Source organism: Coptis chinensis, chromosome 2 (genome assembly GCF_015680905.1).
Source record: "Coptis chinensis isolate HL-2020 chromosome 2, ASM1568090v1, whole genome shotgun sequence".
In the NCBI taxonomy this organism is placed as follows: Eukaryota; Viridiplantae; Streptophyta; class Magnoliopsida; order Ranunculales; family Ranunculaceae; genus Coptis; species Coptis chinensis.
In genome coordinates, this window is record NC_141457.1 from 55,255,601 (window position 1) to 55,269,178 (window position 13,578).

Sequence of the window (13,578 nt, forward strand, 5' to 3'; positions counted from 1 at the left end):
TTCCTTCACAATGACAAAATTACACTTTTCTGACTCTAACTGATCCCCCTTGATTTCATGCAAGCCATATACTGTGGGAAATCTAAGTACCTGATAAAATGTACTTAGAACAGCACGCATATCGTGTATCCATTTTATGCCAAGTATTGCATTGTGGTCAGAGTGATGTTTTATGACCACGAACTTCATAATGACTGTCTGGGGTCCTGCTCGATCTGGCAATTTTATCTTCCCCACTAGCTTGGTAGAGCTTCCAATAAAACCGAACAAGCTGAATTGTGGTGACTTTAGATGAGACTTAATAATGCCTATGAATGCTTTCCAAAAATAGAATATTAACGGAACTACCACAATCCACAAGTATCTTTTGCACATCATATCCAAAAATACGCAGAGTGATTAATAATGCATTATCATGTGGTAACATCACCTTGGAGAGGCCATTTGGTATGAACATAATTGCTCCTGGGATGCTCGCCGATACCAGGCTCTGACTACTTGGAATGGGCTCGACATTGACCTCGAGCACCTCTTTTACTATTGAAATCTTCCTTATTTTATCTCGAAGGATCTTTTTCTGTGGAATCTCCCCCTTGTAAATCATATTTATGACTCCAAGTGGCTTCTCATGGATGGTTGTCGTTTCTGCAGTCTGACGTCTGCCCTGAATTCTCGCAATTTCCCACCATTCATCAGCCTATCAATCTCCTTCAATAACTGCAAGCACCTATTAGTCTTATGGTTCTCAATCTTGTGGAATTGACAGTAAGGCCTGCCCTTGACCTCCCTGAGAGTGTATTTTGGCCAGATCACGAAATCTTCTTTCGATATTCTCCTCAGTATATTTTCTGCTGTAGTATTGATGGCGATGAAGTTACTGGGATCCAGTTCCTCTTTCAGTGTTCTCTCATACTTCCTTCTTTGTTGTGGCTGATTATCTCGGTTTGTATAATGCTCATGAGGTCTTTTGTTATCTGACCTCGAGGAGTCTCGATTCTCATGTCGATTAACACTTTCTTTATCTCTCTTCCTTATATCTGATACTTGCAATATTCCTTGCATAGTGATTGCCGTCAACCCCTCTTCTACTCGAATATCTCTATCATCTTTGTCATACAACTCTTGTAGAATTTTAACTTTTTTTTTTTCAAAAGATATTTGTGCATAAATGACCCCGATATCACACCTGTTTGGAAAGCCATGAAAGCTGTCATCTCAGACTCGTCTAGCCTTTCCACTGATTGAGTTTCAGCCTTGAACCTAGCCAAGAAATCCTTTAATGATTCCTTCTTTCCTTGCTTCAACTGAAATAAGACCGACACCTGCTTTGGCTTCACCCTTTGGTGACTGTAATTGGTGAGGAATCTTTCTTCAATTTCACAAAAACACGAAATGGTTCCCTCAGGAATCATACAGAACCATTTCAGTGTTTTGCCTTTAAGGCTCAAAGAAAACAATTGACATAGTACATAATCCCAATACTCGGTACCCTGATATATCGAGAATTGGTGTCGATAGCTAAAAAGATGGTCCATGGGATCAGTAGTCCCATCATTTTGATTGAACTTTGGATTCTTAAACTTTGGAGGTAGTGGCACCCTTTCTATTTCCTTCTTCAACGGATTTCTACTCACATCGTCCGCCAGCTTACGTATCGAGGCTAATACCTTTTCCAGCAACTGGTCCCCAAATTGCCTCTGCATCATCTCCTGCACCATTTCCTTCGTGATTGGTGCTTTTACCTCTTCCTCTTGTACTGTCTTTGGCGTCAATTTCGCTACCGATTGCAGCTCTTCATGGTGGCTTTTCCTCATTTCCTCGACATGACTCTTCTTCACCACTGGAGTGCCTAAACTCGACGCCTCTCCATCTTTTTTATACAAAGCGTCTTCAGCACGCTTCTCTCATTCTCTTCTCTCGCAGCTTTATTTTCAGCCATTAAAATTTTGTTTTGCTTTTCCAAATCCTCCAACCTTCTAAACAAAACTTTCAAAGACACCTTTTCTTCATGTATCTCCTCTACTTCTTCCATCACTCTATTTGCTAATCGTCTTGTTCTTCGCTCCTCATTCTTAGAAGCAGCTTGAAAAGTATTTCCTTCATTCACCATCATTACTTTGCTTGCTGTAGTACGCTTTGGAGGCACCTTGATTATCTTCTTCAACACTTCACTGATCTTATCGAAGCTTCTTAAACACCAACAGTTACTCTTTATCTCAAAACTTCTAACAAAAGGACTTGATCATCAAAGAAAGAAGAAAAGAACAATAATTTTTTCTTGTCTTTGAGTCACAGACGGCACCAATGTAATGATCAAGAGAACTAACTAATTATTAATGAACTGATGAAGAATTAGAATTGAAATGGTAAAGAAATTGTTATTGATCAACAATGTCGGTTACAATATTCTCTCTATCTCGCTCCGTGTTTACAGTTTTTCGTGTTTACAATTTTTCTAGAATGAATCCAATGAATCTTGATCTTCCTCCTTCTGGTATTTATATAGTGCTTCAGCTATAGTCTTGCCCAATCATTTTCTGCCACGTGTCCATTCTCTTCTTCTTCCTCTTTTTCCCGCTTTGAACCTGCAACATATAAACTTATGTGCGTGCGAAATATCGACAGTCATGTCGATATTTCTGGTTAATCACAATATTTGGGCTGGAATATCGGACTGTCGATATTTGCCCACGACAGGTATATTTTCCAAAGGCGATGAACTGCAATGAAAAAAGTGAGAATGACAATTTTTGTATGACTCCGGTACAAAAAATGCATTGGCACTGCAGGAACATCAACACCATACAACTTTTGTGTTTATACATCCATCCACTGTCTTACCTTACAAGAACCCAAACCCACCTCCACTCAAACCTTCACTTACAATCATTGTACAGTCGTTTGCATCATGTCCAAACTGCCCACAAGGTAAAGAGAACCGCCTTCTTTTATGAGAGAACTCAACCCCATTGTGTTTTCCTTTTCTCCCTTTTAGCATTCCGAAACCAATGGAATCATGATAATTTTCAGCAGTGAAGCTCTGGCCAATACCATCTGAATCTTCTACTTCTGGTAGAATAAACGAGTCAGATGTACTATCATAAGCAATATCAGTTTTACAATGGGAGTCTGCAGGAGGGAAATCCTTAAGGTGAGATAATGCTATGGAGACATGCTCACAAGCAAACTCTAGACGGTCCTCACTTTCGATTGATTCAGTTATAAGAGTTGAAACCATGGAATGCAATACTTGAACTCTCTCTCCACGTTCCCTTAAAGCCATAGGCTGCGTGGAGAAGGAGCTGACACCACGCCACCTGCTAGGAAGGTACAGTTCTGGAATATGGAAGCAGTTATTGGTTGAAAGTACACGAAGAACATGTCTACAGACAATCCCAGAAAACTCAAACTGCCAGCAGCTACAGCTAATCAGCTCTTCACGAGGAGCCCAAATCACTTTGCACCCTCCATCGACTTGAGTATGGTGCCTCACATGGAAACTTCCTTCATCTATCTGAAATGATGCATACTGTGGAGCTAAAACTAGCTCATCTTGGAGCTTACAGAAGGCATAAGGTGTAAGAACTGTAGCTGCATGTGATTCGATAGGCGACCCCGTTTTGAGATGGACTTTTTGAAGCTTTCTCTGCATCTTTTGTTTCGCTCCTGGTTGGTCTTTAAAATCAACGATGACAGAAGCCTGCATAGAGAGCTTGAACCAATGTAAGATCATAAAGTAAGAATTTACTTAAGAATTAATTTTAAGGAATTAGGCATACTTGCTCCACAAAATGACCAAGTTGTGATTGTGCACTCAAAATCCGTTGGGTGAAAGTGTTTATTTGTTCTGCTTGAAATGCATTTGTCATTCCTGCAAAGAAGTATGATCTCAGGAATGGTAGTGCCCAATATGTACGTAATGCATATAAGCCGAGAACATGTTTATTTCCATGTAGTCCATATGCATTGATCATGTCCTTCCATCCTACTTCAAAGTCGTGCACACTGTTCAAGCTATAGAGCCTATGGAACTCAGCTTTCCAACTGTCGTATTTTGATCCGAGCTGCCCACAAAACCAATCTGAGAACTTTGCAGCAATGTACCAAATGTAGAATGCATGTTTAGTAATCGGCATTTCAACTTCAACTGCATCTTTTAGCCACATGTTTTGGTCAGTCAAGATTGTTTTTGGAGCCTTCCTGTTCATAAATCCTAAAAACACCTGTGGACAAGATGAAATATAATTAGAACAGGAAATGTCAAAATCTTTCAAGAGAAAAAAAAAATGATGCAAGTGAACCTTCATCCTTTATAGACTATGTGATCCAACATGCTTCTCAATTAACATTGCTTATCAAAGGATTGAGTCACATGGAAAATGGAATTTAAGCCCTTATGGATGATAACAATTAGGTCATTTGCATATGATGCCTACTAAGATTTTTTACCTTCAATGCCCAGGAAAAGGATTCCACGTTTTCATCCCTCAAAAGCACACAGCCGAAAAAACAATTCATGCCATGATTGTCAACTCCAACCCAGATCCCGAAAAGCATATCATAAGCATCCAAGCGGTGGGTGGTGTCAAAAACAACAGCATCTCCATAATCCTCGTATGATTGAACCGATGAAGCATAAGACCATGCAATATGCTCCAATCTGTTATGTGCATCAATCTTGAATTCATATCTGAAGTTGGGATCAACATCTTTCACATTTTTGCACATTCCAAGCAGGTCTATAGCATCATTATCTCGATCAACATTTCTGAAAGACTGAAGAAGATTCCTTACATCTATTTCTGTAAATGGTAAACAACCTAGCTTCACGCCTTTCTCTAGCTCCATCAGTCTTAACATTTGACGTACTGACATCCCGGCTTTTGCAAACATGCATATGCGACTCTTATCATCTCCAGATATGGTGCAATACACAGGAAGGAGGCAGACCTCATTTAGTTTCAGAAGCTCGTGATTGTGCACATTACGAAAGCCTGTTATACACCATTCAGGGACATCAAAATCTACCTTTTTAACTATCCGCATGTATGCCGGACAACCACAACGCGATGATCTCCTATTTCTTTGTAATTTTCCATCTTCTGATGGCTTTATCTGGGGATAGCCACCACGATGGCAAGTGAAATCCCTTCGTGTAATCCCTCTTCCAACCCCATCTTTCCCTCTAGTACGATGACGTCTGATTGAAAAGCCACACTGCCTCGCAAAACTGCAATAAAATTCATAGGCAGCATCTTGAGAAACAAATCTTTGGCCTATAAATGGAACAAGATTTACAGATGTCTGACATGATAATATCGTGTCTTCAGGCATTTCCTCTACGGTACCCGAATCGTCAGCAGAAAATTCTGTCCCGTTCTCAGAAGTCTCTGCCACTAAACTTGTCCCTTCAGACATTCTTTCTGTAGATAGATAAGAAGTACTGCAGATACAATACCTGCACCATGTAAACATATGACCAACAAAGTCAGAACTTTCAACTCCTAAAAGAAAATCAAATATAGATGGATGGAGCTGGGAGTGTCAATTATCTTATTTAAATACAATGTAAACACAAGTTACATCCACCACTTCAGTAGAAATAAAAATATGTGTACTTCACATGATATTCTCAACATCTAAACTTTCGGTTCCTACATACCCCGATTTAGTTTAATAGGCAGTTAGGCACCTTCTTTAAAAGATGGTATTTCTTTCTTTCTAAAAATCAATAATGCACACTGAAAGATCATAGAACAACAGTTTTGGACTATGCTTTTTAAAACTCGACAACAGCAGGGTTTCCTCCTTACTCCCCTATAAAGTGGTACTTCCACAGTTAATTATCACAACCACCATATAGCACTCAATACAGCACATAAACAATAATTATTCAAAATTTTAAATCTTAAACTTTAGGAACATCCAACTCAAAACCAATTGGTGATGAGTGGAGAGGCCCAGGAACTTTAGTAATATATTGCGAGGCTTTAAGCATCTCATGTGGGACTATACTAAACTGTAAACATGCCCCCTCACGTGTGGCGTTACTTGAGCCTAACACATTGTTGACATACTTGGGTGACATGGAGTAAGTGTTACTTGGGCCTTACACGTGGACGGCACACTTTAGTGGCAAACAAAATAGCCTGCTCTTATACCATCTTAAGTTTTAGGAGCATCCAACTCAAAAACAATTGAAGGTCCCACAAAGTTGAATAAAGTACCGCAAAGCTTTATACTGAGTTACTAACCGTCTCAAAGAGTATGAATCCATCAAAATGGGGAGAGAGAGAGAGAGAGAGAGTAAATAAATGACTGATTTGATCAGTAAGATGTATAATAGTAAGATACTAGAAGTACTCTTCAGAAATGTTACAAATTTCGATTTTATCGATATGCTTTGATTTTTAAAACTGTATACATCAAAACCGTTACACCGTCACGATCAGAACTCCCAAAATGAATACAACTTCTGGAAATTGGCCCCAAATTATCCAACCGAATTTCAAGGAATCAACATATATGCTTTTTTTCATTTAATTTGAAGGAGATTAGGAAAGGAAATATGCTTTAAGTTCCATTAAGTTTCATAATAGATATATGATAATGCCTCGTTAAAGCATTAGTACATCACAAGGTAGTAAAATTGTATTGTTGTTAACCGAGAAGAAGTTGGAGAAAAAGAGGATACGGCCATATTAGTTTTGGCCTTGTATCACTTCAATATATATATAAAAAAAACAAGGGTTTACAATAATAGAAACTTCCTGAAATATTCGGGTTTAGGGTTTAGTCCGCCCTCAAGAGATGTCCTCCTAGAACTCTAACAAAGGAGCTAGTAGAGCAAAGTCACAAAACAAAATAACATCACAAGTGTTCGTAGTAATAGTAAAGCCTAAAGAAATACAATAGCGAGAAAATTGAGTAGAAAAAAGCACAATTTGTGTTAAAAACAAGAGTTAAAAAGAAATCTCTTGTGCAGTAGTACATAAACAAAAGATTTAAGAGTGTGTGCACACACACACAGAGGTTAGATGGTGAAACAATACCATACTTTATATTCCAGTCTTACAGTTAAAGACTTAAGAAAGTGCTCATTGCCTTGGAACTCTTGAATGAAAAGCAATCTCATTCATCTGTTTCTCAATAAATCCCTACCTATTGTAAGTAACAGGATTGTTCACAGTTAAATGTCAACCTAATTATCCGATTTGAAGTATATTTCTATTGGAAGGGACAGAGTAGCGACAAGGTAGCACCCCACGGCATTAGTGACAATGCTGCACTCTTGTAAAGAAACTAATACTAATCTAATCTGATAACCAATAATTTGTTAATTGCACGTAGGAGGAATATGAATTATGTATTCTGTGGCATAAATCTAGGAAAAGTAACTTTGTAGTTTGTACTATATAGTAGATAATTCAGCTATTTCCATATGTACGTTTCGAGATTGACATAATTCTCCCCCAAAGCTCATTCTCCACCTTTTCAGAGATGTTTCAATTGAACAAAGTTAAGACACAACACAATGTAATTGTAATAGTTTTTTCATACCACATTCACATCAAGTAAACAAACACATTATAACCTTGAAACACAAGTAATTCAATAAACTAATAAAGTTTTAAGAGCTGATTTGAAAAGAATTGACTTACTCTGAGAGCTAAATTCCTACAAGCAGTAGCAGCATTAATCTCCAAAACTCTGAAAACATTACAATTCTCATTTTCCTATAAGAATCTCCAAAGGCCCCAAATCTCATAACTCCAGTATATGAAATAAACCTGCAATAAAGCATTTAGAAACTTGTCATTATATGAATAAAAGGTCTTAAAACCTTGATTGAATCAGATTTGTTATAATTGAAGATATCTGGGTACATATCTGTAGAAAATAAGATGAGATGGCGGGAAGAAACGGGAGAAAGTTCTAGGAAGGAGGAGCAACGCACATCTAATGGAAAAGGATAGTTAGTTAAACGTATGTTGAGCTATCATAAGCCGGGAAAATACAGATTGTTATCAAGCGCTTACTTGGACACTAACCGTTTGATTAAATAGATAGCAAAATCTTGTTTGTTGAGAAAGAGTCAGTTATGGTGTGTTTGGAGTAAGACAATAGCCAAAAACTCCATCATGTAGTTTTATGTGTGTTTGATTTGTGGGAATAAATCTCTACATTTTGTAAGTAACAGGATTGTTTACAGTCAAGTGTCAACATACTTGTCTGATTTGAAGGATGTTTCTAGTTTTATTTCATACCACAGTTTTCACATATAATGTTATTGAGCTGATTTGGATATTGAATAAACTTACTTTGAGAGCTATATTCCCACAGGCAGTAGCTACTAGCTAGTATATGAATAATATAATCTGCAATAAAGCATTTTTAGAAACTCGTCATTTAATAAATAAATAAATAAGAATCGATATATATTTACGTACCGGGTGGAGGGAGATGTTTTTGGGATGGAGGAGCAACGCGCATCGTATTTTTTGAGCTAACATGCGCCAGTACAGTACACGGGGATATCAAGCGCTTACTTTTTAGTCCTAAACTCCTAATCGAACGAAATATAGCCAAAAGTCCTCCCATTCAAGTGGATCTCCCCAAGCTCATGAGGGCAGTTGACCAATCATACACATGATTGACTAGATTGCGGCCATGAATGACCAAAGTGCCTATTTGACTAGGGTTGACTGGTCAACACATTGATTGACCGGTCATGGCCTTGAGCTTATGAAAAGTCTAGTTTAGCCCATTATGGGTCTATTTGAAGCTCCAACCCTTCATGCAAACTTCCATCTCAATCCATCTCAATTCGCAGGAATTTGAAGCTTACCACAGGACTCAAGAATATAATCCATCCAGTTTTCCATGTATCTCAACTCAAGAAGAAGCTAGGTTCCATTGTAGTGCCATCTCCTCAGCTCTCTCTCATCGACCAGACAAGACAATTCAAAATGGAGCTCATATCCATCCTATCTCGCAGACTCATCCCAAGGAACAACCAAGGTGTAGCTCAAGTTCTCATCCAATGGTCCTATATCTCTCCAAATGATGCTACCTGGGAAGATTGGTCGAACATCACCACACATTATCCTCACTTTAATCCTTGAGGACAAGGATTCTTAAAGGAGACGACATTGTCATGTCCTATTATAAGGACAGGCCATAGGCCAGTAATTATTTTAATTAGTTATATAAGGGTAGGATAGTATTTTTAATAGATTGAGATGCGTAGTTGGACAAGTGTAAGGCTAGTAAGTAAGAACAAGTCCAATGTGGGGCTATATGGGTTGCTAAAGGCAAATATAGCACCCCAACCACAAAAACATCATTCCAATAGGGTTGCTAAAAGGGTCTTAAATTTGGAAGGAGCCAAAACCCCAACCAAAGTTAAGACTTTCGCTAGCAATTGCCATAATAAGTTTCGGGATACGGACGACATAGTTTCTATCATCTGTTAGTTATTTATGTACAGACGACAGAAACTATGCCATCTGTCTCTCATTTTAAATAAATGGACAGACGGTAGAAACTCTGCCGTCTGTAACTGGCAGACGCAAAAACTGAGAAATCTTGTTCTTCTTTTCATATACAAATTTATATCCATTTCACTCCATTCATTCTATTCCACTCACTCCACAATCCATTACCATTCATTCCCTAACTCAACAATTCACACATCCATTCAACTAACCAAAATTCATTCATTAAACAAATATGATTCAATTCATTCAACTAAACAAAATCCATAGAAGTAAATCAAAACACACCTAAAAACAAATTCTAAACTAATTTCCGCTCGAACCCTCGCCAGCTTGCCTCTTCTTTGATTTACTCCCTCGCCGTGATCTTGCAATGTCAGTTCTAGCACCTATACTTCTAACTCTGCGACTCTATCGCGCTCGGTCACCAAATAATGATATTATTCGTCGGTTGTAGTATTAAATGAATCGCGCATCCCATGCATCATTAGCTGCGACTTAGCATATCGTGCTCTAAGTGTATCCTACAAAAAAAATCAATAATTTTAAGAAAAATCATCACTATAAACCAAATATAATTCAAGTTTCAAAATATAAACCAAATACTAACCTCATCTAGAGTGTCAAAATCCGGGACAAGATTCGGACGATAACTTTGATCAACATGAGGTATATGTATGGCGACATGCATTCCCTGGGATGTAACTATTCCATAGCTCCATTGGTTATCTAGATCGGAAGGAGCTGGAACAAAAGTCTCATAAGGACCTTGAGATGAAGAGTAGGGCTCAGTAGGGTGTGGGATACGCAAATTACTTCTAATAGCCTTACGTCCCACAAAGTCCATGTTAGCAGCTCTGTACATGTTAGCAGGCAATATATGGTCCCTTGAGACGTGATCCCAGTAACTATCGTAGTCACCATTCACATCTAAATATAGAGAAGCTTGCAGCCACAAGTCTTCATACATTCTAAGATAGGACCTCTACTAACTGGCTCTTCCCAATGGGCACATATTCTCTGGAGGAGGGTGTGGGATGAAAGGTGTCCCAACGATTTGGTGCAAACACTTATCGCCCAGGTACCACACGATGATACCTCCAAACTTAAAAACGATTCGGCGCATTGTAAGATTATACGAACGACATACACGGTGAATCGCCTCACGTAACCAGACATCATCCATGGTATCTCCCTCTACATCATCAACATTTACTTGCATATATCGAGTATGAAACAATAGTGTCCACTGTATTGCCAATGCCGACCTAGTCTCGAGTTGGTTACGATCTAAGTGAATGTTGTGGCGTCCTTGACCACTTCGGCGATCTTTAAAGTCATTCATCATATCCATGCTCTAATTCGTAGGACGATATCTCGGTCCATGTTCGATCTCAGAAGAGGAGTCATGGTAGGTACGTACTCATGCCACCAATACTATCATAAAAACAAATATCAAAATCAAACTTGTACATAATTTAAAAATTATAATAATATCATAAAGTTATAATACTAAAAATTTAAAACTTACTTGTAAAAGAGGGGTGAAGCCACCACATTGACCATCCGCAACATTAGCTGTGACTCAGCACGCTTGATCCAACGCATAAATCAAGGCTCCAAACATAGCACCACCCCAATCATACTGATGCATGTATTCTAACCAATCCAAGCACTCTATCCAACCTAATCTCAGTGAACTATCACCCATGGGGGAAGAAACACTGCGTGATTAAGTAAAAATAGAATGCTCTCAAATATCTCTCCCGATCTATACTCGTCGAGCACTAACTTTCGTCACTTTCTTTCGTCTTTTCCATGAACTCATTCACAAAAAAGGAGGGTTTGATACTCCCTTTAGCCCAATGCTCCGGCCTTATATTTGGCCAACATTACTGTGCATAATCAAAAGTCGCGAATCGACCTTCTCCAAACGTAATGGCCTTTCCCCTTCCTATGCTCATTCTCGTGAGCATAGTAACATCCATTGGAGTAATGCCTATCTCGCCTTGTCGAAAGTGAAAAGTGTGAGTTGTGTCCTACCACCGCTCGATCAAAGCGTATATCAAACCACGGTCGGCGTTTTAATAACCATATCGAAATAATGACCCAAATGGAGATTGTAAAATTTCATTTTTTATGCCTTTAAAACAATCTCATTTGGCAACCATTATCTTCCACTAATTGTTCACGGATGCCCAACAACACCGCAATTTCATCTCTCTCCCTCTCTAAACATTTATTCATTAAAATTAAAGAAAATACAAATTATGATATTAAAGAAATCAAATTTAACGATCAAATGCTTACCATATTTACACAATGAGAGATGTAAGTTTCTGGGTTTCTAGCCAATGTAGCATATGTTAGTGGATCGATTGGGTCCGAAAATTGAATTACTAGAGGGTTTTGCAAATTATAGACTTCATCGATGTTTTCATCCTTATCGACGTTTAGCGTTGACGTCGACTCTTGTGTCAATTTACTAACTGATTTTCGACCGAAAAATCGTTTACCCTTGTTACTCATTTTGCGTGACACCTGGAATTCAATCAACAATATCCTCTTTATAACTTCAATTTAAACAAAGCGTACAATTTCAAACTAACATTCATCAATTCCAACATTCTAACTAACATTCATTCAATTTAATTTAAACATTCATTCAATTCAATTCTAAAAATCGAACTAACATTCATTCAATTCAATTCTAATTCAAACTAACATTCAATGCAATTCAAACTGACATTCATTCAATTCCAACATTCTAACTGACATTCATTCAATCCAATTCTAAAATTGAACTAACATTCATTCAATTCAATTCTAATTCAAACTAACATTCAATGCAATTCAAACTAACATTCATTCAATTCAATTCTAAAATCGAATTTGCAATTCTAATTCAATTCTAAAATCAATTCAATTAACATTTCTAAAATTGAATTTCAATAAGAGAGAGTGAAACTTCCGATTGAAGAGGAAGAGGAGTGAGGAATTGTTTCTAAAATTGAATTTCAATTTCTAAAATCGAATTGTTTTAGTTTTTAGTTTTTGGGAGTGAAGAGGAGTGAGGAATTGAAGAAGTGAATTGAGAAGAAGATATTCGTGCATTATAGCGTTTGTAATGTACAGACGACAGAGTTTATGCCGTCTGTTGTAATTTAATGTACATATGGCAGAAAATCTGCCGTTCGTATCTCGAACTTACCAGCTGCTAAAAGTCCCCATTGGACTTGTTTTTCGAATTTGGGTTGCTAAATTTGGCTAGGGTTGCTAACGGGCCTATGTGGCACCTTTTAGCAGCCTATTATAGCTGCTCCCCATTGGACTTGCTCTAAGGAAATCTCTTATATTTTTAATAGATTGAGATGCGTAGTCTTAAAGGACTAGTAAGGCTAGTAATCGCTGATTGTAGATTTTCATAATGCTTTTAACATGGTTGATCGGACTACCATGTTGAGAGAGGTTTGTATGCGTTGCCCAGGCCAGCTATTGCGACTTGGGTCGAGTACTTGTATTTTCAACCTGCGAGGTTATATTTGGGGGATGTCTACATATGGTCTGCTACTGGGGTCTAGCAAGGCAACCCTTTGGGTCCCCTTCTCTTTGCATTGGTGATAAATGTAAAAATGATATTTCTACCTACGAATAAATGATGAAATTCAAACGTAAGTAAAACTAAAACTTTACGAATACTAATTTATCAAAGATTATTATACTATCGAATCTATCGAAATAGAGTGGAATAAAAGATTCGTTCCACTCCTAGTTCTTTAGCATTCAAAGTTTTCTATATATTATCAGTCCTAGCCAAAGTTAATGAGAGTAATGATGGGAATTTATACTACGATGTGAATTCAAATACTAAACAAGATAATTCAACTAGGGCAATACTAAATTGATTCTATATGATGAGGAATTAGGGGAGAATTGATTCCACTTTAACTCGACTTAATCAACTAACAAAGATTCGTTGTGATCCAAATTTCAATGCTTTCACATATCAAAATTGGTAATTCTAATCCCTAATTATACATGGCAATCTCTACCAATTAATAACTAGCATGTGAAGCAACCA

General features: G+C 37.8%; 1 protein-coding gene across 3 annotated transcripts; it reads right to left on the minus strand.

Annotated features, from left to right (window-relative positions):
* Positions 1–2,358: 2,358 nt before the first annotated feature.
* LOC147516677 (protein FAR1-RELATED SEQUENCE 11-like) lies at positions 2,359–8,605 on the minus strand. Of its 3 annotated transcripts, XM_086589175.1 has the most exons (6): positions 8,451–8,604; positions 8,322–8,378; positions 7,662–7,790; positions 4,450–5,458; positions 3,780–4,223; positions 2,359–3,700 (listed from the first exon to the last, which is right to left on the minus strand). In XM_086589175.1, the coding sequence occupies exons 4-6, from the start codon at positions 5,416–5,418 to the stop codon at positions 2,843–2,845; spliced, it is 2,271 nt and encodes a 756-aa protein (XP_086445301.1). In that variant the 5' UTR covers positions 5,419–5,458; positions 7,662–7,790; positions 8,322–8,378; positions 8,451–8,604; the 3' UTR covers positions 2,359–2,842. The 3 variants fall into 3 exon arrangements, with proteins under 3 accessions (XP_086445301.1, XP_086445302.1, XP_086445303.1); XM_086589176.1 differs by lacking the exon at positions 8,322–8,378 and having other exon boundaries at positions 8,451–8,605; XM_086589177.1 differs by lacking the exons at positions 7,662–7,790; positions 8,322–8,378; positions 8,451–8,604 and having other exon boundaries at positions 4,450–5,230; positions 5,310–5,449.
* Between the last annotated feature and the right edge of the window lie 4,973 nt (positions 8,606–13,578).

Coding starts and splice junctions, on each gene's coding strand:
- LOC147516677 (XM_086589176.1), bottom strand. CDS start 5,418: ATGTCTGAAGGGACAAGTTTAGTGGCAGAGACTTCTGAGAACGGGACA. Junction 4,224..4,449: donor CCTTTTCCTGGGCATTGAAG/GTAAAAAATCTT, acceptor TCTTGTCCACAG/GTGTTTTTAGGATTTATGAA. Junction 3,701..3,779: donor TTGGTCATTTTGTGGAGCAA/GTATGCCTAATT, acceptor CTCTCTATGCAG/GCTTCTGTCATCGTTGATTT.